Below are 26,102 nucleotides of genomic sequence, written 5' to 3' on the forward strand. Positions count from 1 at the left end.
ACCGGAAGCCGACGCCGACGCCAAGGTGATGACAATAGCTCATAATTTTTTTTCAAAAAATAGATGAGCTAAAAATAAAATAAAAAAATTACTGACAAGGATGGATTTTCACCAGTAGGGGACAATATTGCTTGGCAATCTCTTGTTATATCTCAATTCTATTACAATTTAATCTTGTCAACAGGCCTCGACACTAACGGTGGTCCGGGGACCCGAGGCCCCCAGATTTTGGCGAGGACCACCAGTTCTTTCAAGCTGGGTGGTCCTCCGGGAACCCTTAATTTATAGAACCACTTTGTCTTGATTGACCATTTGAATTTTTAAAAGTGCCTCCAATTTTTAAAGAGCGGCATATAAAAAAAATCGGTAAAATCTTATCCGAAAATGTACTGCGAATCGAAAGCACCCGACTGAGCATTAGCGGCCAGCGTCTGTCAGTTGTAAATATTGATTTTCTACGATGTAAGCGACCTACAGTGCAGAGAGTATATTGAAATCACTGAAGAGTGTAAGTGTTACAAACGGTGTTTTTACTGCTATTGTCAAGTTTTATGGGGGTTATTATCGGATTATTAATGGCTCCTTTATGATATTGAGCTCCCAAAAACGTAACATTGGGACAAACTGTCACGACGATCAGTAATTATAATAATTATTAGGGCCGCTATTTCTTTAATCAAAACCATAGGCGATCGGGCTGGCAAAAGCAGTTAATTTCTCCACAAAAACACATGCCGGTATACACTTTTTTTCTACAGGTATTTGTGAGCATTTCTGTTTAATAGTTCCATTATTATTATGACCTTGGACGGATATAACTTGATTAAGATACCAACAATTTCTGAAATAAAAAGTATATCGTTCACTTGGTGTACTATATTTCGGATATGTTAAAATTCGGACATTTAAAGATAGTGACATGTATGTGTTTGTTTGTTGTTGATAGTTTGTAAAAAAAATATGCTTTATGTTATTTCAGGCAACAAGAATAGATGGTGGTAATTATCTGGGCCTTTCTGTCAGGAAATAGGCGTTATCAACTATAATTTAATTGATCCTGGAAATCATCCACCACTAACAGAACACGTTTTAACAACAGAAGTCAGAAGCTGATGTATGACATGTCCAAATGACCATATATAACTGTTTAACAAATTAAGTCAGATGATTTATTTGCTGATGTATTATATTTCTTTTTCCCTTTCAAATGATGTAAATTGGTGTGATTTTATGTTTAAATAATTAATTTTGAAACATTAAGCCAGCATACTGTTTAATACATTGAAGTCAACATTGTTATATTATTTTGGTTATCTGTGTTGTTTATCAAGTTGAACAAAATGGTATTTATATACAAATAAAGCTTATTAAGACTTATGAAGGTATGACTTATGAAGGTACTTATTGTTTTTTATGTAATGATATACTTTTTAAAGTGATAATATAGGCAATGACATTAATGTAGTAAGGTTTCTTTAAATGATTGTTCTTATTAATAAGGTTGGAATAATCGACAGTTTTCACGGCGCGAAAAAGTTGCAACAAGTTTTGTTGAGCCAGTGAAACCCCTGAATGCGCGTAATTACCTTTTATTTCTTAAAAGTTTATAATAAGAACTTACGAAACGCTAAGTTCTGGCGGCGAAGGGCAATGCTGAAGATGATAATGCTGAAGATGATTATGACAAGGATGACGATGCTGATGATATTGATGAAATACATGATATAAAAAGTTTACAAGACAAGGTTATGAGCTTTTAATGGGTCTGCTTTAAATGGCAACAGAATTGAATATAGGAAATAAAAATGTGTACTAGTATGCTTCTTGTACTTATTTGCCCTTACGCCGAGAGTAGCTGTGTGTTGAAACAAGAGGACTCCCTAGTTTGGGTGAGGGCCACCAAAAGTTGAAAGTAGGGTTCCCTCCGGGTACCCTGTCAAAAAAGTTAGTGTCAAGGCCTGGTCAAACATACTTATTTATGAAAAAAGAAATTAATATTGTGCAGATGTGTACAAATGTAATAATGAGAGAGTAAGTAAAAAATCCCCCAAAAAGGGGAACGCCGCGAAAATTCCCCCTCATGAGGGTAGTGACCCGCTTCCCTTAATATGGATTGAGGGCCCTGTGTGACATAATTATTCAATATTCTCTTATCAGTGGATTATCTATTACCAAAGGTGGCCTTTATGGCCATTACACACGGAGTTAGCAGAGTGAATGACCAGATTTAATGTTGTGATTTTATGTCCAGTGTATTAAAAAACAGTATTACATGCAGATCAGACGTCCAAATGACTTCCACCACTTGTAATAGAGACATACGACCAGCAGTTTGGAATGTAATTTATGTCCCAAATCTTTTGACTGAAGCTCTGTCAGACAGACTACCAGTTCTTGAAATTGTATTTAGTAGATTTTAGGGACTGAACTTCACTGAATAAAAAATTCTTTCCCAGACCAAAGATTAACATCAGGCAAAGGAACCTTGTGTTAAGGACAACCTCAAGATAGGTTTTGCTGCTACCCTGGAAGGAATATCAGAATACAGAGCTTCTCTCTACAATAACCCTGATTCCACATTTAGGGAAAGAACAAATCAAAATGTGGACATTGACAGAACACCACGACAAGAGAGAGGCTTTACCTTTGAAGAAAACAGAAAAATTGGCTGAATATATTTTTCCCAAGTTTTGAAAGCAGCCTTTGCTCTTCATTTTGTGAAAATAATGAGTTGCAAACTGTTAACAAGAGCACTGCATAACGGGCGCCACGTTAGGCTGTGGGTGCAGGTTTTATTAAATGAAAGCTTGACAGAATTTTTTTTAATTATTTTTTAGAGGTCACAGTGACCTTGACCTTTGACCTAGTGACCCAAAAATGGGTGTGGAATGTAGAACTCATCAAGCTGCAGCTACATATGAAGTTGCAAAGTTGTAGGTTGAAGCACTTTGATTTTAGAGCCAATGTTCAAAACCTTAACAAAATGTTAAGGTTTTAGCATGACGCGGACGTCAGACGACGAGCTGGCTATGACAATACCTCGAGTTTTCGACGAAAACAGCCAAGCTAAAAATTGGAGAAAAAAAGTGTGGCACACTTTTTAAAAGAGTGAAAATTAATGATTTTAATATGATGCAAATTCTTTTTATTGAAGTTTTTTTCACAAAGGCATAGTTGCAAATATCAAATTCCAAGCTTCCACGCGGGTAATTGATTAAGGCAAACAATTTTGTTTGCACGAATAAACACAATGATGTAATAATCATAAATATATTGCCAACGTGCAAATTAAAACAACATATGTGATATGGTGTGCTTGCAGATCAATTATATTAATCCAAGTTTGGAACACATCAAAATGTTTAAGTTTATGCAAATGGACAACAAGGAGCATTCCAAATTTGAAAAATTAAATATCAACTAAGAAAGATTTTCTCTCTCATCAACTCAGTATGCATAGGCTATCTGCAAAACATCTGTAAGCTGTCAATGCAAAACTTCCACTTTTGGTTTCATAATGTTTCTAATCAAGTTTTTGTTATGAGCATTTCTCTTAAAAAAAAGACACCCAAATAGATATTGATGGTTTAAGTTATTGTCTTTATTTTGTTGACTGAACTACATTTATATATATAAAAATACACTCATGAGCAAGTTTGTTTCTACATGGTGTTTGCTTATATCGTTCATCCGAAAATAATTATCCGAATTCTAGTTATCCTGTTTATTTATGTTTAACATATTTAAGAACCACCACGGATAAGAAAAAATCAGTTTCAATCAGTAGATACATTATAAATATCAAATATAGAATAAAAACATAGCAAAAAAAACCAAATACTTTTAAATGTTAAGGTACTTATTAAATTTTCGGTTTCCTTTCCCGTGAGCGCGACGGATTGTGTCCCTTGAATCCGAATCTAAAATGCACCATCAATCAGGTCTAAACATTATTGTGGATTAATATGATCAAACTAAGATCAGTTACTATAATTAAAAATCTTGGACAAATATTTTATTTTGGCATATAGTCTTTCTTGCTGTGGTGTGTTTACGTTCGCAAATAACACATGAAAAGTAAAAGGAGCTGGCCGAATGGTGGGAAATTTGTAAACGCTAGTATTGTGCACAGTGTGTACTGACTGAGCTTCTTACCAGACACACATTATTTGAATTTATTACAGCCATGCCCGAAAGAAAATCGGATCGGTATGTACAATAAAACTTAGCCCGAAAGAAAATCGGATCGGTATGTACAATAAAACTTAAAGTAACAAGTTTTTTGTAAGATTACTGTTAAAATATTAATTTCCTTGTATGAACCAAATTCCATAGAACAGTAGTGCGTTCAGTTATAGCGAACATTCGCTACTGAACGCTCGGTTCGCAGCGAACGTTCGCGAACCGAAGCGAACCCTCTCGGGAGGTAGTTCGCTAGCGAAACCAAGATGGCGGACATATAAGTTGTCGTTATTGTTCAGTGTAACTCAGGGTTCGACACTAAGGCACGTCCGACAGACATTGTCTAGTAAGATCGGTGGTCGGGCTAGTAAAACTGCGGGCTAGCTTGTCCGACTGGTCGTACATAAAAAATTTATACTGATTCATATAACTACATTTTGTATTACTAACTGCTGTGAAAACCTTTATTTTTAATTTGTAAAATTACTCTCGTATCCGTTATTTACATTAAAACAAAACTAGTGTATTTAAATAAACGCGGAGCATTCACATGATTCATCGCTATTTTTAGACACAAAAGAGAGCTTCCTGCAGAAATAGCTTGTTTCCATTGGTCAAGTTGCCATGAATATTAATGATTTTCTGCAGTGTCGTAAAACTGTAGAGCATGATTTTACGACTTCTATCGAAAATAGGTATCGTCAATGTAAACATTTTTGCTTAGCAGACAAGAGAATGTAATTTAAAGAATGGATTTGTTCAAGTGTGGATTTTCGTCTGACAAATCAGTAAATAAAAAAGAATCCGACGCTTAAACTGACACGAAACATAAATATGAAGAAACACGAAAACGTCAATTTTATCCTAGATGGAAAATCGAGTCAGTTCCCATGGATTGAATTTGACGGAGAAAAGCAAAAAAAAGTTTTATTTTATTGTTTTACTCTATGCATAAAAAAAAATCTGGTGTTCACTGATTATTTACTGATAAATCCTGATTAAACAGTTACATGACACAATTGTGTTCATTTGCTATGTCATTTGTGGTCTAGTAGACATCAGGTTCGGGCTAGTACATTTAAAGAGGAGCTGGTCCGACGGTTTTGATTTAAAAAAAGTTAATGTCGAACCCTGTAACTTCGATATTTTTTGTATTTTTTTGTAGTACATAGAATGAATTGAATTATAAACAAAGTGTATAGGAGGTTTGGGGGATTTCGATAATGACGTCAAGTTTGCGCATGCTCCAATTTTGGCCGTCAACACTGCGGCCATTCTGCTATAGACCAATTCACGCGTGACGTCACGCGCACCTGCGTGTCTTTATCCGTGCTACTCTGGTAGGCAAAAGAGAGACACGATCAAAGGGGAGATATCGAGCACGATATTTATTGTCACACTCTACATCTATATTAAATACATTATTTAATATATTTTGATATGTATACGATCATTTTTAGCTCATCTATTTTTTGAAAAAAAATTATGAGCTATTGTCATCACCTTGGCGTCGGCGTTGGCGTTGGCGTTGGCGTTGGCGTTGGCGTCGGCGTCCGGTTAAGTTTTGCGTTTAGGTCCACTTTTCTCAGAAAGTATCAATGCTATTGCATTCAAACTTGGTACACTTACTTACTATCATGAGGGGACTAGGCAGGCAAAGTTAGATAACTCTGGCGTGCATTTTGACAGAATTATGTGCCCTTTTTGTACTTAAAAAATTGCAAATTTTGGTTAAGTTTTGCGTTTAGTTCCACTTTTCTCAGTAAGTATCAATGCTATTGCATTCAAACTTGGTACACTTACTTACTATCATGAGGGGACTGGGCAGGCAAAGTTAGATAACTCTGGCATGCATTTTGACAGAATTATGTGCCCTTTTTATACTTAGAAAATTGACAATTTTGGTTAAGTTTTGTGTTTAGGTCCATTTTATTCCTTAAGCATCAAAGCTATTGCTTTCATACTTGCAACACTTACTAACTATCATAAGGGGACTGTGCAGGCAAAGTAATGTAACTCTGACTGGCATTTTGACAGAATTATGTGCCCTTTTTATACTTAGAAAATTGAAAATTTGATTAAGTTTTGTGTTTAGGTCCACTTTATTCCTACAGTATCAAAGCTATTGCTTTCATACTTGCAAGATTTATGAACTATCATAAGGGGACGGTGCAGGCAAAGTTATGTAACTCTGACTGGCATTTGGACGGAATTATGGGCCCTTTATACTTAGAAAATTGAAAATTTGGTTAAGATTTATGTTTTGGTCACTTTACCCCTAAAGTATCATAGATATTGCTTTCATACTTGGAACACTCACAAACTATCATAAGGGTACAGTAAAAGGACAAGTTGCATAACTCTGGTTGTCATTGTTACGGAATTATGGCCCTTTTTTGACTTAGTAACTTTTAATATATGGTTAAATTTTGTGTTTCGATCCACTCGAAGTATCAAGGCTATTGCTTTCAAACTTCAAATACTTACATGCTATCATGAGGTTACTGTACCTGGCAACTTGAATTTTACTTTGACCTTTGAATGACCTTGACTCTCAAGGTCAAATTATTAAATTTTGCTAAAATTGCCATAACTTCTTTATTTATGATTAGATTTGATTGATACTTTGATGAAACTACTCTTACCTGACATACCACAATAGACTTCACCCAAACCATCCCCCGTGCCCTCCCCCCCCTCCCCCCCCCCCTCCCCCCCCCCCCCTAATTTTTTTTTTTTTTTTTTTTTTTTATAAGATCATCTCACAAATGACCACCACACCCTCACACTATACCCCCACCCCACCCCCCCCCACCCCCCCCCCCCCCCAAATTTTTTTTTTGATTTTTTTTTTTTTTTTTTTTTTTTTTAAGATCATCTCACAAATTATCACCACACCCTCACACTATACCCCCCCCCCCCCCCGATTTTTTTTTTTTTTTTTTTTTTTTTTTCGCTTTTTTGGAAGATAATGTAATAAATGTCCACAACCCCACACTATACACCCCTCTTCACTCCACTCCTCCCTCCTTTGTGATTGAAAATGAGAGTCCCTTCACCTTTAAAAAGAAAATAGATGAGCGGTCTGCACCCGCAAGGCGGTGCTCTTGTTAGATTTTAGATTTAAACATCCCAAAAGTTGTTGTACTGTACTCAAACAAATAAGAATAAAAACAAACAATAAATAGATCGATTCCATGCACACAGCATATATTAACCTACCACTATGATAATCCATAATCCATCTGTTATTAAGTATGTACAATTGCTGCAACTAAAGAACAGGGTCTGAACTAATAACACTTTGTTTATGTGTTAAGGAATCTTTGAGTATCAGATCAAATTTGTTAAATCGTATAACGTAATTTACCCATTGTTCATCTTATGTACCCCAATATACATTTGATTTATTCATACTCGTGTTTGGTGAAATATGTTTTCTGGCGCGTATCAATATCAACCACATGACTGTGATGTTGACGAGGTACATTGTGCAAGTCAACTTAAAAAAGTCTTCCAAAACATTGAACTAAATTTTACAATTATATCATTCTGTAATCTGACCATAGCTGATTACATCAATGCACACATTATAAACTCGGTAGTATTATTGGCAAAATATTTTATTTTTAAATGCAAACAGGCAAACGGGAAAAAAAACAACACCATAAATAGATTTTCTTGTGTCCTTTTAATAATATAATTTAACATCAGGAATTAATCGCGACTTTACAAAATAAATTACATATATTGTATATTTGTTATATACAAAATATATTATGTTGACGATGGGAGTAAAAAGGAAATTACTAAAAAAAGTATTGTCTGTCTGTCTAGGAAAACTAACACTTTGACACATTAAATTAATTTAATTTAATTGGTTTGATTTGATTGTTTGCATCAATCTTAAAATCGTGTTAGCCTTTGTATTTCGGTGTTTAATTGCCCCCTTTGTTCGGCACAAGCCGATTATCTCGTTTTGATCAGATATTGTCCCTACTTAACTAACAGCAAAGTGTCATAAACTACAGCAGGGACCTATACAAACAATAGGTCCCTGACCACAGGTGGTATATGAAAGTCTGGTCATTAAACACAATTGATGGTACCACCATGTCTTCTCTTTCTAGTAGTATTGAGCAGTTATTTGGGGTTGAGTAATATACCGCCAAAGTTCAACTGTTCAATTAGATCTGCTACATATCGTAAAAAATATAAAATAATTTGTCCAGTATATATTAACAGAAAATGTACGCTTTGAAGATACTAGCCTGTTTGCCGGTAATTTATAACAAAACGTATTTAATAAATGGTAAATGTACATATAATCATTAAACGTATTTAGCGGGTACCGGTTAATTAAAACTGGAATACGGACAAAACCCCTCCCGGATAAAAACCCTCCCGTCATTTTCATAGGGGGCGGACGAAAACCCTCCCGTGAATAAACATGGGCGGACAAAAACCCTCCCATGAAAAAAACGGGGGAGGACAAAAACCCTCCCATGAAAAAACGGGACCGGACAAAAACCCTCCCGTAAAAGAAACACGTAGTGTTGCATTCATTAATCCGATAAAATTACCCATCGTGTGTATTGTGTTTTCAGGGGTGTGAAATTGAAAGAAAATGTGTATCCATTAACTGTAAACATACCGCTTTCTAATTTGCATATATATCCGATAATCCAATATAATAACAACATCAATTAAAACATAAAATGAGGCCATTTATAGACGACTGAATTTTAATTTAAATTGAATGCAATACGATACAGTGCAACGTTTAATCGCGTCATACTCTCATTCATGCAAAAAAGTGCTTTCCGGGAAGTTTCTGAAAACTTTGCGAAAATGAAAGTAAAATTATGTTAACAACTAACAATTCGTTAGCATGTAACTAATTTGTCTCAATTACTTATTTAATTTAGCTTTGACTGTAACGTTTTCAATTACATTTTTGCAGACAATATATAAAGCATACTGTATTGTCAAATATGTCAATGATTCGGTTATTGAGGCCCACTAATCAGCTAATCATAACAATTAACTAGTTAATGGCATCAATAATATGTATCAAAATAGCAAACTGTGAATCTGCAACTGCGGACAAAAATCCTCCCGTGAAAGCAATTAAACACCGACAAATGTAATTGCTTCACACATTGTGGCATTCATTAATCCGCAAAATTTACTAAAAATAGCAAACTGTGATTCCGCAACTACTTTTAGTTTTTAAGTAGTTTAATCACAGAACTAGAAATGGCGCGGCAGAGGCCGACGCGTATCCCCACGCCGCATGTTTGACCCAAGGGCGCCCCAGGGTTGATCATGGGGCCATGCATAGTTGAGATTGACTGTATTGTCATAAGAGAAGTTCAGTATCAATTAGAAGTGAATGGGTGTAAAAATAAAGAAGTTATAGTAAAAGGCAATTTTGGGAGGGTGTGGCCTATGTGGGCGGGGTGCCCCAGGGTTGGTAATGGGGCCATGCATAGTTGAGATTGACCGTATTGTCATAAGAGAGGTTCAGTATCAATTTGAAGTGAATCAGTGTTTTAATGAAGAAATTATAGTAAAAGGCAATTTTGGGCGGGTGTGGTCTATGTGGGCGTGGCGCCCCAGGGTTGGCAACGGGGCCATGCATAGTTGAGTTTGACCGTTTTGTCATAAGAGAGGTTCAGTATCAATTTGAAGTGAATCAGTATAGAAATGAAGAAGTTAATGTAAAATAACCTAAAAATTTTTTATAGTAAATGGAATTTTTTGGTGGGTGTGGCCTATGTGGGCGGGCGCCCCAGGGTTGGGATTGGGGCCATGCATAGTTGAGATTGACCCTAATGTCATAACAAAAGTTCAGTATCAATTTGAAGTGAATCCGTGTAGAAATGAAAAAATTATAGTAAATGGAAATTTTTGGTGGGTGTGGCCTATGTGGGCGGGGCGCCCCAGGGTTGGGAATGGGGCCATGCATGGTTGAGATTGACCGTATTGTCATAAGAGAGGTCCAGTATCAATTTGAAGTAAATCGGTGTAGAAATAAAGAAGTAAATGTAAAATAACCTAAAAAAATGAGTGATAATTTCTGACGCGGCCCCACCCCAACCGCTATAACTTTTGACCCAGGGGTCAGATCAAAATTCCAAATAGTGCAGGGTCGCACATATGCTCATAGCTACCATGTGTGTAAGTTTCAAGGTTCTAGTGCTTTTAGTGTAGGAGGAGATAGTGGCCAGGACGGACGGACAGACGGACGGACGGACGGACGGACGGCGGAGATAACCACAATATCCCCACCTTTTTTTCAAAAAGCGTGGGGATAATTAATTAAAAGCAATTAAACGCCGACAAATGTATTTGCTTCACACAATGTTGCATTCATTAACCCGAAAAAATCACTCAATGCTGACAACATTTGTTCAAAATATCATACTGTGAATCTGCAAATATAAAAAGCAATTTGTTATCCCCACGCTTTTTGAAAAAAAGGTGGGGATATTGTGGTGATCTCCGCCGTCCGTCCGTCTGTCCGTCCGTCTGTCCGTCCGTCCTGGCCACTATCTCCTCCTACACTAAAAGCACTAGAACCTTGAAATTTACACACATGGTAGCTATGAGCATATGTGCGACCCTGCACTATTTGGAATTTTGATCTGACCCCTGGGTCAAAAGTTATAGGGGTTGGGGTGGGGCCGCGTCAGAAATTATCACTCATTTTTTTAGGTTATTTTACATTTACTTCTTTATTTCTACACCGATTCACTTCAAATTGATACTGGACCTCACCTATGACAATACGGTCAATCTCAACCATGCATGGCCCCATTCCCAACCCTGGGGCGCCCCGCCCACATAGGCCACACCCACCAAAAATTTCCATTTACTATAATTTTTTCATTTCTACACGGATTCACTTCAAATTGATACTGAACTTTTGTTATGACATTAGGGTCAATCTCAACTATGCATGGCCCCAATCCCAACCCTGGGGCGCCCGCCCACATAGGCCACACCCACCAAAAAATTCCATTTACTATAATTTTTTCATTTCTACACGGATTCACTTCAAATTGATACTGAACTTCTCTTATGACATTAGGGTCAATCTCAACTATGCATGGCCCCATAACCAACCCTGGGGCCCCGCCCACATAGACCACACCCACCCAAAATTGCCTTTACTATAATTTCTTCATTTCTACACCGATTCACTTCAAATTGATATTGAACTTCTCTTATGACAATACAGTCAATCTCAACTATGCATGGCCCCATTACCAACCCTGGGGCGCCCCGCCCACATAGACCACACCCACCCAAAATTGCCTTTTACTATAATTTCTTCATTTCTACACCAATTCACTTCAAATTGATACTGAACCTCTCTTATGACAATACGGTCAATCTCAACTATGCATGGCCCCATTACCAACCCTGGGGCGCCCTGCCCACATATGTCACACCCACCCAAAATTGCCTTTTACTATAACTTCTTCATTTCTACACCAATTCACTTCTAATTGATGATGAACTTCTCTTATGACAATACGGTCAATCTCAGCTATGCATGGCCCCATTACCAACCCTGGGGCACACCTAGGTCAAACATTCGGCGTGGGGATACGCGTCGGCCTCTGCCGCGCCATTTCTAGTTTGTGTAAAGGCACACAAGTGTCTACATTGTTGGTTTTTGTTTATCAATTGATTATGCTTATTTGTCAATGTATGTAACATTATACTGTCTAGACTTCATAATACTTGTTATAAAACGAAATAAAGAATGTCTTGGGAAGCCTGTGTCCGCCTCTGTGATTTTTGCGATGATGACTAAAAAAGAAACACGACTTTGATGTTCTTAATGCACTGGCCGGCGCACAATTGTTGATAGTGTATTCGTGGCTCAGATCACGGGAGGGTTTTTGTCCGGTCCCGTTTTTTCATGGGAGGGTTTTTGTCCTCCCCCGTTTTTTCCATGGGAGGGTTTTTGTCCGTACCCGTTTATTCATGGGAGGGTTTTCGTCCGGCCCCTATAAAACTGACGGGAGGGTTTTTATCCGGGAGGGGTTTTGTCCGGCATTCATTAAAACTACGTCATTCCGTTTGAAGATTGAATGTTACGGCCATGCACAAACGACACCATGAAAACAAGAAATTACGTATGACTACCGGGGTAAATAATATTTACGAAAAATAAAAAACAATGCAGATATATATTATAAAATGTAAGATATTTGTCACTCATATACTCTTGTAAAGGAATTTCAATATACATGAATTCACAGGTTAATTTGCATCATGTGAAGTTGTGTTTTTCAGTTGTATGTAACGATTCATCTAAAGTGTTATTCACCTTATAAACAAATCATCCAATTTAAAAGAAAATGATCATAACATTTAAATACTGTCATGCACTTCGCTTTAATAGGGCTTTGTTGTACCGGTATGTCAGATTTTAATGCACCCCTTTTCTTTCACTCATTTTTTTTTACCACACTTTCGTACTCATACAATTGATAATTATAATTATATAATGGGATGCTTTATTATTTTTTGTAATTTTTGAAGTCCTTCTGCAAGAAATACATCGGCTAATGCATAGCTTTGTTTTGTGAAATTGTCGGTGTTTAGTCTTCAGACCACCTTTACCTTGATGCTAATGACTAACGAGTATATATTTTTTTTATAGATAATAATACATGTATTAATTAAACAATATTGACATTAAAAATGCAATATCTTTAATAGTATTTAGGTGTTATGATGTTGTTGTTAATGTTTTCGATATATTGACTAAACACGTGCCATTATCATTTTGACATAGTGTTTATCGTAACTGTACCCAGTGCTTTTGCCTACCAGCGCATCGCGCATGCGCGAAAATTCGGAATCAAAACAATAACAATGAATTGGTCTATTGTTTGCGTTTGATGAACCGCATCGTGATAAGGTTTCAATCATATTCGCGACCCTTTTTAAGAACAACAAAATACTCAGAAATTGAAATTCTTTCAGATTAAATAGAATCCAATGAACGAACGAAAATAAGGACGAAAACAAACAACAAATTGATTATTTTTATGTTATGAACATAAAGAAACTGATTTGAACCTATATGTCTGTAAAAACTTACCTTGTTACAATACAGATTAACTAAATCCTCTTGATACATGTAAATGTTTTATTTAATTGTTCACACCAATGTTGACACTCTTTATTTCAGCATTTTTAACCACCCAGTGTTTAATTGCCCCTTTGTTCATCACAAACCGATTATCTAGATATGATCGGATACTGTCCAGACAATTACTAAGAAAACAGGGTGTCATAAACCCAGGGACCTATACTTGTAAGTCTCTGTATGGGGTCATAAACCGCAGGTGTCTGGTCATTAAACACGATTTATGATACCTCCATGTCATCTCTTGGCATGTTAAGACAAAAACTTAACAGTTGCTTTAATAAAATATTTGAACATATTTAAAAAAATAGACGTACATTTGTCCGAAATGGATGAACAGGAACTATTAAGTATATATATTAGCCAGTTTAAACCAGAGACCTACGTCTCTGTTTAAACATAACAAAAACATGTTTAATAATAACAATACATTAAAAATATTGTGGAAATTTACTGCTACACAATTAACGTATTTAACGGGTACCTGCAAATATTACGTTTAAATATCGTGCGTTACTGCAATGTTCGAAACACCATCGTGAAAACAAGCAATCGCGTTTGATCATAATATGGATATAAAATACTTGGGTAAAATAAATGTATAGATTTATGGTATAATAAAATGCCAGAATTTTATTGCTCATTATCACTACAAAAGAGTTTTCAATATACATGTACATTCAAAGACAGTTCAATTCGCAAAATATGCATATTTTTGTTTCCATTTGAATGCTAAAATTTATTAATATTTTCATTAAATGAAAACGTAACGAAAATTCATTCAATGTAAAAGAAAGTTACAATTTCATTTGAAGATTGTTATGTATTGCGCTAGTTTAGGGCTTTATTTTATAACTGATTCAATGCACCTCTTACACTAAATTTTGATCGCTAATGAAAAATAACACTATCGCATCCACACCACTTATAATTATTATCCCCACGCTTTTTGAAAAAAAGGTGGGGATATTGTGGTGATCTCCGCCGTCCGTCCGTCCGTCCGTCCGTCTGTCCGTCCGTCCTGGCCACTATCTCCTCCTACACTAAAAGCACTAGAACCTTGAAATTTACACACATGGTAGCTATGAGCATATGTGCGACCCTGCACTATTTGGAATTTTGATCTGACCCCTGGGTCAAAAGTTATAGGGGTTGGGGTGGGGCCGCGTCAGAAATTATCACTCATTTTTTTAGGTTATTTTACATTTACTTCTTTATTTCTACACCGATTCACTTCAAATTGATACTGGACCTCACCTATGACAATACGGTCAATCTCAACCATGCATGGCCCCATTCCCAACCCTGGGGCGCCCCGCCCACATAGGCCACACCCACCAAAAATTTCCATTTACTATAATTTTTTCATTTCTACACGGATTCACTTCAAATTGATACTGAACTTTTGTTATGACATTAGGGTCAATCTCAACTATGCATGGCCCCAATCCCAACCCTGGGGCGCCCGCCCACATAGGCCACACCCACCAAAAAATTCCATTTACTATAATTTTTTCATTTCTACACGGATTCACTTCAAATTGATACTGAACTTCTCTTATGACATTAGGGTCAATCTCAACTATGCATGGCCCCATAACCAACCCTGGGGCCCCGCCCACATAGACCACACCCACCCAAAATTGCCTTTACTGTAATTTCTTCATTTCTACACCGATTCACTTCAAATTGATATTGAACTTCTCTTATGACAATACAGTCAATCTCAACTATGCATGGCCCCATTACCAACCCTGGGGCGCCCCGCCCACATAGACCACACCCACCCAAAATTGCCTTTTACTATAATTTCTTCATTTCTACACCGATTCACTTCAAATTGATACTGAACCTCTCTTATGACAATACGGTCAATCTCAACTATGCATGGCACAATTACCAACCCTGGGGCGCCCTGCCCACATATGTCACACCCACCCAAAATTGCCTTTTACTATAACTTCTTCATTTCTACACCAATTCACTTCTAATTGATGATGAACTTCTCTTATGACAATACGGTCAATCTCAGCTATGCATGGCCCCATTACCAACCCTGGGGCACACCTAGGTCAAACATTCGGCGTGGGGATACGCGTCGGCCTCTGCCGCGCCATTTCTAGTAATAAAACTATTATAGGTTTTATTATTTTTGAAATATCTTTTATTTAAGTCTTAATTTAAAAAAGAATACGGGTATTTATAGTTTTGTATTATGAAATTGTCAGTATTTAATCTTCCGACGACCTTTCCTCTGATACAATATTGTTATTTGTGATTTCCTCCATCAAAATCGCAATCAATTTTCTGGGAGCCGCCATCTTGAAACTTTCGCGCCGAACTTATCGTTCGATAAGACCGAATCGGAAACAAACGATCATTGGCGAACGTTCGCTGTAACTGAACGCACTACTGGTTATGCAAATCTAGTTCTTCTTGAATGCTCTGAGCTTTTATAAGAACATACGTACAGCTCAGAGTTCTTCCTTGTAACCCATTTTTTAATGTCAAAAAATTATGTCTCACGTATGTCTATAAAATCGAGTTTAGTCAACCTAATACATCGTTACAAACACAATACCTGTTATTACTGATATCAATTTGCAAGTATCCTTCTTTCCTATTGTTTCATCAATTCCTATAGATTTTGTGTGCAACATTCAAGCCCCGATATAAGACACTTAATATCAACGGATTGCAATAATATTTACATACCTGTGTAGAGAATTCATTTCTCGATAATCATTCTTCGAATTAGCCTATAAGCCCGTAGCCTGAGTCGATTCTTGGGCCGGTCGGTCGATCCTAAATGCTTATAAAATAGCCGACCAGTCGATTAAATATTTGAGCGTAAAATTGTAAACAAACTGAAAAACTGAAACTACTATCATATAAATAACCTGATTTATACGCGTTTTTAAGAGGCACGATTTAGTTCGCTATTTCAGTGCCTAAAATGACGTTATACGTGTTAAAGAATTGCATGAACACATGCGGCTGCCATTTTTCTAAACTGTGGTGTAAACATCCGAGTATGTTGCTATTTAAAGTAATGATGCAATTGACGCCCAATCGATATGGGGTTATTCAAACTGAACATGCGTAGATCATGTTCTGGGATGTTCGCGCATCGAGCACTTCGTAATGTTTTGAAATAATGACCAATCTAGAAGCGTATTTAATTTTAGAAGCGTTTTCCGAAAATGTATTTATAATTCATGAAAAATGGACGAAGTAATTTTTCAATAAAAATTAAAGAGTCTGTAAGGGATATATTACGCATTGGGTTAAAAACAAATTGATCCTTATTACAGTTAGATGTCCAGGTGCTTTAATCAATTATTCTTGCGTATGAGAAGACGTTTTTTCAACTAATTATTAATAATTGTAGTACTTTCGCTTATTCTGTAAGCTCGTTCTGGTACCTGACCTACTTTGCTACTTATAATCTGTTTACGAATATACAATACTTTTCACGGTTGACACATGCTTATCAAAACATCGAGAGTAAATTAAAGAAGCAGACATTGTCACTTGGTAGATTGGGCAATTAACACACCCAGTGGCCTTTTGTTCTGAAGCGACATGCCGACAATTCATAAATTCACCGGCGATTGTCCTAGTAATAATACGATTATAATCTTTTTTTTTAATAGGTTGATGTATTTTTCAAGTTCTTCGGATATTTTTAAAAACATGATAATAATTCAATTTGCTTTCAAATAAAACCAAACACAGGTCAAACTGATTAATGGAATCATTGAATGAGAACATGTGTAATAATATAGTTACAATAAACAGCATAATTATCTGGTGCATTTTGTATAAAATGCATTTCAAAAGGAAACAGAATACCCTTTATTACTGTAATCACATGCATCTGTTTTTATACGCCCGTCTATGACGGGACGTATTATGGTCTGTCCGTCCGTCCGTCCGTCTGTCCGTCCGTCCGTCTGTTAATGTCGTACGCTACGTCAAATATCCTTTGACAGATTTTCTTCAAATTTTAACACAATCTTAATATTGATAAACCCTGATCCCCTTTCGTTTTTGACGGAATTCTGAATTGTCGTTCCAGAGTTATGGGACTTTGTTCGTCAAAATTTCGTGATTTCATTGAATGTCCTACTGTAGCTCAAATATCCTTCGATGGATTTTTTTCAAATTTCAACACAATCTTAATATTGATAAACCCTGATCCCCTTTCGTTTTTGACGGAATTCTGAATTGTCGTTCCAGAGTTATGGGACTTTGTTCGTCAAAATTTCGTGATTTCATTGAATGTCCTACTGTAGCTCAAATATCCTTCGATGGATTTTTTTTCAAATTTCAACACAATCTTAATATTGATAAACCCTGATCCCCTTTCGTTTTTGACGGAATTCTGAATTGTCGTTCCAGAGTTATGGGACTTTGTTCGTCAAAATTTCGTGATTTCATTGAATGTCCTACTGTAGCTCAAATATCCTTCGATGGATTTTTTTCAAATTGATCCCCTTTCGTTTTTGACGGAATTCTGAATTGTCGTTCCAGAGTTATGGGACTTTGTTCGTCAATATTTCGTGATTTCATTGAATGTCCTACTGTAGCTCAAATATCCTTCGATGGATTTTTTTCAAATTGATCCCCTTTCGTTTTTGACGGAATTCTGAATTGTCGTTCCAGAGTTATGGGACTTTGTTCGTCAAAATTTCGTGATTTCATTGAATGTCCTACTGTAGCTCAAATATCCTTCGATGGATTTTTTTCAAATTTCAACACAATCTTAATATTGATAAACCCTGATCCCCTTTCGTTTTTGACGGAATTCTGAATTGTCGTTCCAGAGTTATGGGACTTTGTTCGTCAAAAATTGAACAAGGTGAGCTTTTTTCTATTCCGATTGTACACTACCACTTACCCATCTACATTTCTCTTTTATTATTGGTCAAAATATCTATAACAGGTTTACTTCAACTCCATATCCTCTAAAGAAATGCATACATATACTCAAAAAAAGATATGGTATGAATGTCAAGGAGACGGCGCTCCATGCTCATGTACTTATAAAATAAACCATGTATTCAAATACAAATAAACTGAAGTAAAAAAATGATTCAAAGGGTTATTTATTACCTTACTACTTCATTGGCGAACGACGGGCGTATCATGCGCTCATGGCGCAGCTCCTCAGTTACTAATGGCAGTAGATTTTCTGATTGTTAATAACTATTTTGGTGTTCCTGGCCAATTAAGTCATACAATTTATATTGACCTCTTCGGGCTTTTGAACATGTCTTCGGGCCATTCAAAATTCCATCTTATTAGCCCGAAGGGCTATTTTGCTAAAATATTTAGGGTGAAGACTGTCGATAATGTTCCGTAAAAATTATATAATGACACTTTGAATTTTGCACACATGAGCAATTTAAATCCAACCACTATTCAATTTTTCAATATCTCTCGATTCGCTCGCTGTGTAGATATAAATCGATAACACAACCTCGATTTAAAGCATCTGGTTTAAAGGTGGAAGAATAAACAGCGTAAAATACAGTTTGCGTTCGTCTGTTGTGGTGCAGAGCATTACATAGTAAACCGATGTTATACTTTTCTGGATTAATTAAGCATTGTTTTTTTTCTAAATTGACAATTAAAAAGTTCTGAAATAAACTACATAATATTGATACAGATCGTACAGTATACCGTTCTATGTAACGTAGAATGTAAGTACATAAAACAACAAAGACAGGGGTGCGTAAAAGACATGCTTAAAAACTTGCTGAAACTTAGAAGAGTGAATAGAAACTGCACCATATCTGTTTTGAACATATGCTTATTAAATCGACAAAGATTAGCATACTAGATCTAGTTAGGTAAAAGTCGGTGTTAAAAGCTCATGTTAAATAAAATTACGCGTACACGTTACATCGTAATGCCTTCTTCTGATTGGTTCATATTTAAATCAGTTTCATGACATGACTACAGGTCAGTGATTGTTTTGCGTTTTCAGCAGAAGTTTAACAGAAGACTTTATGCCTTTTTAACTTCAAATTGACGATATTTAAGGTAAAAATGGACTTCTGAATTAAAACTGAATGAGTTGGTAATGTTATTTTGCAATTTTACGAAAATTGATGAAAATTTAAACTTTCTGGTTTCCACCACAAAAAAGGTCCTTCACTGATGAGACGTTCCAAAGAATTTAGCCCATATAAAAAGTATCTCTAAATAAGAGAATTACTCGGAATACTCGGCTTTGTCCATTGCAAAAACATATACATTTAAAAGAACCGTTGACATGTTTGAAACTTTGGAATAATATCAATATTATACGAGAATTACATATCATGTAAGTTGTTTTTATTTGCGCATTATGGATATATTTACGATCTATTTGTGTTTATTGATGCCAGAAAATAGTTTATGTGGCTAATATTTCGGATTAAACTGCCGCTCGTATTCTGGGCGGGGGACTTGACATGGAAAATGCCGTAAGTAGTTGTAACTCCCAGCGACCTGGAGGGTCAATACTCAATAGCTGGGATTTGGATTATTGCAACTAATGCAAATCGAGACAATTCACCTCCAGGAGACAATTCATCCCTTAGACAATTCACCCCTGCTCCCTGGATAATTCAACCCAGATATTTTTTAATTAAACAGTTTAATTTCCTTTCTTTCATTAAGGTTTTCTTCTCAATTTAACTACTTTATTTTATTAAATTATCCCATCTAGATCATCAGAAAGCTGCCAAAGCATCCAATATGCAAGCTGCTTGTAAAACGTCCTGTTATTAAATAAACTTATAAAATGTACTGTTATTAAAACAACTTATTGAAAAAGACTGTGAAATGCTTAGTTTTTTTGTTTGTATTATTATGTTATCTTCATTGCCCCAATGTGGTCCCAGTTGGGCGACATATTTGAATGTGGCTAAAAAGTAAGTGGCGACAATTTTTTACAGCCCCCAGGAAAAGACCTGATGAATTTATTAAATCTGTCTCAAATTTTTGTCCAGTAAATACACTCCAGACAGTAGTGATACTTTTACCTACCGGTAGCTGCATAATGAATTTATAAATATATCAAAGTTTCCAAGCTTTTCACATCAATGCTAAGTTCACAAACAATTTTTGAAATTTGTTAGACATAGATGATAACAAATGTCTTACAGACAATGAACCAAATACTAATAAACTGTTGCCAGTATTATGTTCCAACAAGACTGATATGTTTAAACCTTTAAATGTTTTTTCAGTGCACGCAAAGTTGTTGATTATGGAAAGTTTGGAGGAGGTGACAGTGATGATGACTTTGATGGTAAATTGCTTTGATTATTTAATTAAAAATTGTTAATTTACATGTAGATTTTTGTTCAATGGCACTACTGGTTAACCCTTTGCATGCTGGGTAATTTGTCTTCTGCTAAAATGTCGTCTGCTGAATTTCTAAAATAAGCATTTTCTTCATTTTTTTTCAAAGAATACTATCAGAATAGCAAACAGTTTGGATCCAGATGAGACGCCACGTTCTGTGGCGTCTCATCTGGATCCAAACTGTTTGCAAAGGCCTTTAAAATTCGGCTCCAGCGCTTTAAGGGTTAAAAAATGTGAACTTATTTCCTCAGTCTTGTATCCAGTAGTGATATAAATGCATTTACTTGTACAAAGAAAAAGCCTCATTTTTTCCTCAATATTTTTTTCAACTGGCTTTTTCAAAGTTTTTTTTTTATAAATAAACTACATGTTTATTATGGTATTATTCACAATTATGATGCATTCAAGTCAAAAAGCAAGGAACAGAAAATGACAACAAGTTATAAGGGGATTTTTTGCGCTAATTTACTTCACATCCGATTCTTCTTTAAATTACAATAAAAGACTAGTATATTGGAAATATCTGATGTTCTCCAAATCCAATGTGCAATGTTAGAGTACACAATTGCAGGGTTAACATGAATATTCAATTTACATCTACTCGTAACTATAACAATATTTTATTGACTGCTTTAATTGTGCTTTTAATGCCCATTAGGAGGAAGGAATTATATTCAAGTCCATCTGACAGTTTTAGGGTGTCCAACCTAACAACCTTTTCTTCTATACCTTTGTCATACAGTGATTGAATTTAAAATAACTTTGCAAGTATTGACCATCCTAAGACGACGTTTCACATGTAGTATCTGTCTACCTACCTCTAGGGTCAGGGTTAAGGTCACATTTTAGCCATGTAGTACTTAAAATTCCATCTCAGCCATGGCTTTTTTACATTGTTCATACTGATGGATTTGAAAATTAATTGGCACGAATGCAAACCATCACAAGACAATTTATTGCGAGTAACACTCATCTCCATACTTCAAATACCAAAGAAACATTTAAAGGTCAACCATAAAATTTGCCCATCATACTTCTTTAAAATTTATATCTTAGCCATACCTTTGATAATTTTTAATTTATAAATTTAAAAAACAAATGTTTCAAAAATGTAAACCATCATTAAACAATATATTGGTTGTAACACCTCAGTGATTTCTTTGTAGGCCAGTCAATCTACCCCAAAATGGTGGTCAACCTAGAACTAATTGCAAAAGTTTTGAAAGTTGGTTTTTCTGTTACTGTTTTGTGTCTAGAAGAACCCATAAAAAGTCGTGAACTTTTGCAGTTGCGGATTTTGAAATATTGACATCACAAAACAAGAGGTACAAGGGGTTTCTTAAATATAAACAAAAGCCGTTGATTTGCCTGAACATCCATATTTATCTAAAATATTTAGTGTGCATTCATCGTATCACAACACATTTTGTACAAAATAATGTAAAGCATGTTTTTCAATCAATTTAAATGTTTTTTATCACGCGATAGTACTTATGAGGACTGAATTTTGAGGTTATATTACCCCACCCACTTATGTCATACATATTTCATACAAGTACTTGTAAACAAATCAAATCATCAAAGTCAGACTAATTGAAACCGTATCGAATGTTTGATTTTCTGTAAGTAGTCTGTGCCTGCAAGTAATCATCGAAATTCATCGACTTTAACAGGTGCATATTTTGAAGTATTAGCACTATAATACAAGAGATATAGCTGTGATTTCTCTTTAGATACAAAATCCTGTGACGAGACTGTACACACATATGCATTAAAGAAAAAGTTTGCTTTGCATGCTTCACAACAAATAATAATACAGTGGTTGAAAACATGCTGTTCAATCAATCTGAACAGTTGATTGCACTGGAAACTACTTATGTACATGTAACAACGAAACCATATCCATGTACTGGAGCCATAGACATGCTGTCCGATTAGAAGACATCTTTGATCTTTCATCTTCGCACAGACGAACAATGTTTTGCAGATTTCCGTTTGTGCTTACGTCATTGGCTGATAGAAGTCCATTATCCAGATCGTCATACAATAATGCAAAGTTTTTTAAATCAGCATTTTTCTGCAGATAAATTCCTGGTACTGGTTCATCATCGGATGAATGATCAAGACCTGAACTATCTTTGTAGCATGAAGGGATATTTTGATAGTCTGTAATATCATTCGTGCGAAGGAACGCGCTTTCTATAATTAGGACTGTAAGCATATGACCTCGTATTGCACGTTGTACAGCTTTCCCAGACAACATATGTATCACTGAATTCGCTGCATAAACTGTTTGCATAACTTCATTTAGTCCTGACCCAGACATGAGATGACCAATACACCCTAGAAAGCTCATTTCTGTGTGAAATCCCCCAAGACGAAGAACTGTTTTCCTTAGTAAGCTGTGTTGGCTTTGTGATGCAATAGTGTCTGTGGCCTTTTGGAACAGGGGCTGGTTGAAAGTCAGAACCGGCGTTTTGGAATATTTCCTAGCTTCACCACATACAAAGTCGAGTGCTGTATAGATACAGTTGACATCACTTGGGTTAAGATCAATCATGGGTAAGAAAGTTATAGTGGATTTTTTCTGAATTGTTCCACAATGTTGATAAAATGTTTGCATAAAACCAGACCAACTTGGTCTATTTGAACGTAGTGGCCATATCACTTTGTTTGAAATATCCAATGGTCTCTGCAATTGTTGCAGAACGCTTATTTCATGGAGTTCACTGAACACAGAATCATTAGAGGACTCGGAGAAAGGCACAAAGTACTTCACTGGTATCTTGCTTGTTTGTACAAGTCGATCAATAGAAACGTCGCATCTTGGTACACATAATGTAACCTCAGATCCTGGTGTAGACGAAGCTATTATGCCCATCCCATGAAATGTGCCATGGCCATCTATGGTTCCAGTGTTGTGATCTACATTGTCTGCTACAAATTGTAGAAATGGTTGATTGTCTGTTTCTCTACATGGTATACGTGTAGATAAGGCTGCCGCAGCATGGTTGATTGTCTGTTTCTCTGCATGGTATACGTGTAGATAAGGCTGCCGCAGCATTTGATTCATAAAGTAGGACTTCGATGTATGAGCAACAGAATCCAAGGCTATTAAGATGATCAATCAAAAATCTTAAGCCAAAGTGATGGTGAAGTTGTACATCAAGTCCAAGCTGAAGCGGAGCAATGATATTTCTGGGGCGACATGCTTGGATAATGCTCTGACCTATTGAGGCAACCTTAATGTTGTTTTACTGACCTATAACAGCTTTCAGAAACATTTGAAGACTGTCTAGCAGAAAGGCAACATTGTTTTGCTTAAAAGATATATGATTAAAATCTGGGTAATGATCTTTTGCCATATTAATTGAATTAATATCACATTTAAGCAATTTTGCAGCAGTTTCTAATATTTTAGTGTTCTTTTCCTTCTCAGTTTTCCCCTGTGAGTCTTCATAGAACGAATGAATTATGGAAGCTGCATTTGTTTTCAAAGTAATAATGTCACGTCTTCCGTCAATGCTGCTTATTACAACACCATTACCAAAATGCTCAATAACTTTCTGCTTCATATGTTTTGTTGTATACGCTTTTTCACCACACACTCTTTGCATTTCAAACACTAAATCATTTACTGTAAAAGTTTTACACGATGTATTTTCAAGAAATGTAATGACATTTTTAAATGCCTGTTTCTGTTCACTATCTTCTGGACGACCAGAACTTTTCAATGAGGATGTGACACTATCGCCTGTTTGATATGCCTTCGGAATACCTTTTCCTGTTCTAAAATTCACATTACATTGCTGATGGTAAATCGCATCAGCAGCTGGTAGATCGATCACATGGCTCAAACGCCTTTCTACATCCTGTGCCCATTGATCACCCCTCTGCTTACAATGTTTTACTAGAGTGCTTTGAAATTCTAAGCTTCTTACAGGGTATGTATCAAACGACCTTTTTCTGTTTGATTCTCCACATTTAGCCAATGTATCACAAAATAAACACCTAGATTTAAAGTCAACAGTAGGTGCTAAAGATCGCAATTGTTTCTCAGGTTTATCTTCCAAACTGTTATAAGGGCCTGGTCTTGTGAAGTCTTTTCGGCATGAAATATGGACCATGTCACCTGGAGATACTATCACATTTGTTGCATGGTGTTTACTCGCATGGCGAATTCCTTGGCAACCTTTCTCACTTAGTTTAGAAAACGGCCTCTCATCCCCAATATGCTCGTGGCACAATGGACAGCTCAACGTCGTATCCATCTTGAAAATAAAATGCATGTATTTACTGTTCAGATTCATGTTTTTCATAGTATTAATATATACAAATATGCATTTTTTTTAAATGTCAGGTACACAGAAATGAGTAATTAATGACTACATTGCATATTCCTTTTACAAAAACATCAAACATAGACGGTAATTGTGAATATGAGAGTATGTTAATTTCACCATGCAAAAGGTTTTATTTATGATATTATGACCCAAATAGACTTCCGTAAAATCATTTTTTTTAAACCCTTTATTTACCTATTGAATTCTGTAGAAGATTAATACAAATAGCAGTATTATGCGCATATTATTTGTATTTCATGACAAAAGATTGATGTTTCAACAATAGTTTGTGAGTTTTCTGAAAATGAACTTTAATAAATTTACAATGATGTAAGCGTAAATATGTTGCTGCACTGCTGTCATTTACGCGTAATTATTGAAATATCTGGATCATATTTGTGATAAATACTTTACTTTAGTTTGTTTTCAATGTTGCTAAAAACAATCAACAGCAAATACTTATGTTTAATGGTCCCTAAAGGCTTCTCTGTAACATGTTGACAGATCTATATGAGTTCCCGCATGGACGCCGCCATTACATATTTTGTGACATCACATTTTAAAGCCAGTGGCATCACATTTCTGCTGGTATGGTAGCAAAGATGGGCCATACATTCAGTTTGAAAAAATCCAAACTTGAACCATTAATATCTCTTTTATTACAAAAGCAAAATTTCAGGACTTTGTAGTACAAACATATGTTAGGTAGTACATTCGCATGGTATACTTACAAATTCTTTTGCAATTAATTCTAGGTCAAATGCTTCGTTGACTGGCCTATTGCTCAAAAGTACATTCTCTTACAGGCCGTTTCCCAATTGCAAACAGTAAAAAAAAAGGCTGTTTCCCAATTGCAAAATAAAACTTTTTCCCGAAAATCTGACAAAAATTCTTTTCTTTTTTTCAAAACTTTTCCAATAAACTTATTGTTTATAATGCAGCAATTTAATTCCATAGCACTTTATAATATAAATTTTAGAAAGCACTTAAACTTGTATACTGTTATTTATATTCGTCTTGATAATGTTTAATTTTTCACA

General features: G+C 35.8%; 2 protein-coding genes across 5 annotated transcripts in view; one reads left to right on the forward strand and one right to left on the reverse strand.

The window, feature by feature from the left end:
* LOC127882065 (nuclear pore glycoprotein p62-like) overlaps positions 1 to 3,920 on the reverse strand; it is a 60,055-nt gene extending 56,135 nt beyond the window's left edge. For 2 of the 3 annotated variants that reach the window (XM_052430497.1, XM_052430489.1), the window contains exon 1: positions 3,842 to 3,908. The gene's annotated coding sequence lies outside the window, so the exon portion shown is untranslated. Of the gene's footprint in view, positions 1 to 3,841 lie in introns of all 3 variants that reach the window. The other variant, XM_052430480.1, reaches the window with a different exon arrangement.
* The window catches only part of LOC127882079 (RAD51-associated protein 1-like), a 32,735-nt gene continuing 10,552 nt past the window's right edge, over positions 3,920 to 26,102 (forward strand). The window contains exons 1-2 of one of the 2 annotated variants that reach the window (XM_052430510.1): positions 3,920 to 4,209; positions 20,602 to 20,663. In XM_052430510.1, coding sequence (XP_052286470.1) covers positions 4,187 to 4,209; positions 20,602 to 20,663 — 85 coding nt within the window. In that variant the 5' untranslated portion in view covers positions 3,920 to 4,186. The remainder of the gene's footprint in view (positions 4,210 to 20,601; positions 20,664 to 26,102) is intronic. The other variant, XM_052430520.1, reaches the window with a different exon arrangement.

The sequence above is a fragment of the Dreissena polymorpha genome, chromosome 1 (assembly GCF_020536995.1).
Source record: "Dreissena polymorpha isolate Duluth1 chromosome 1, UMN_Dpol_1.0, whole genome shotgun sequence".
Taxonomy (NCBI): Eukaryota; Metazoa; Mollusca; class Bivalvia; order Myida; family Dreissenidae; genus Dreissena; species Dreissena polymorpha.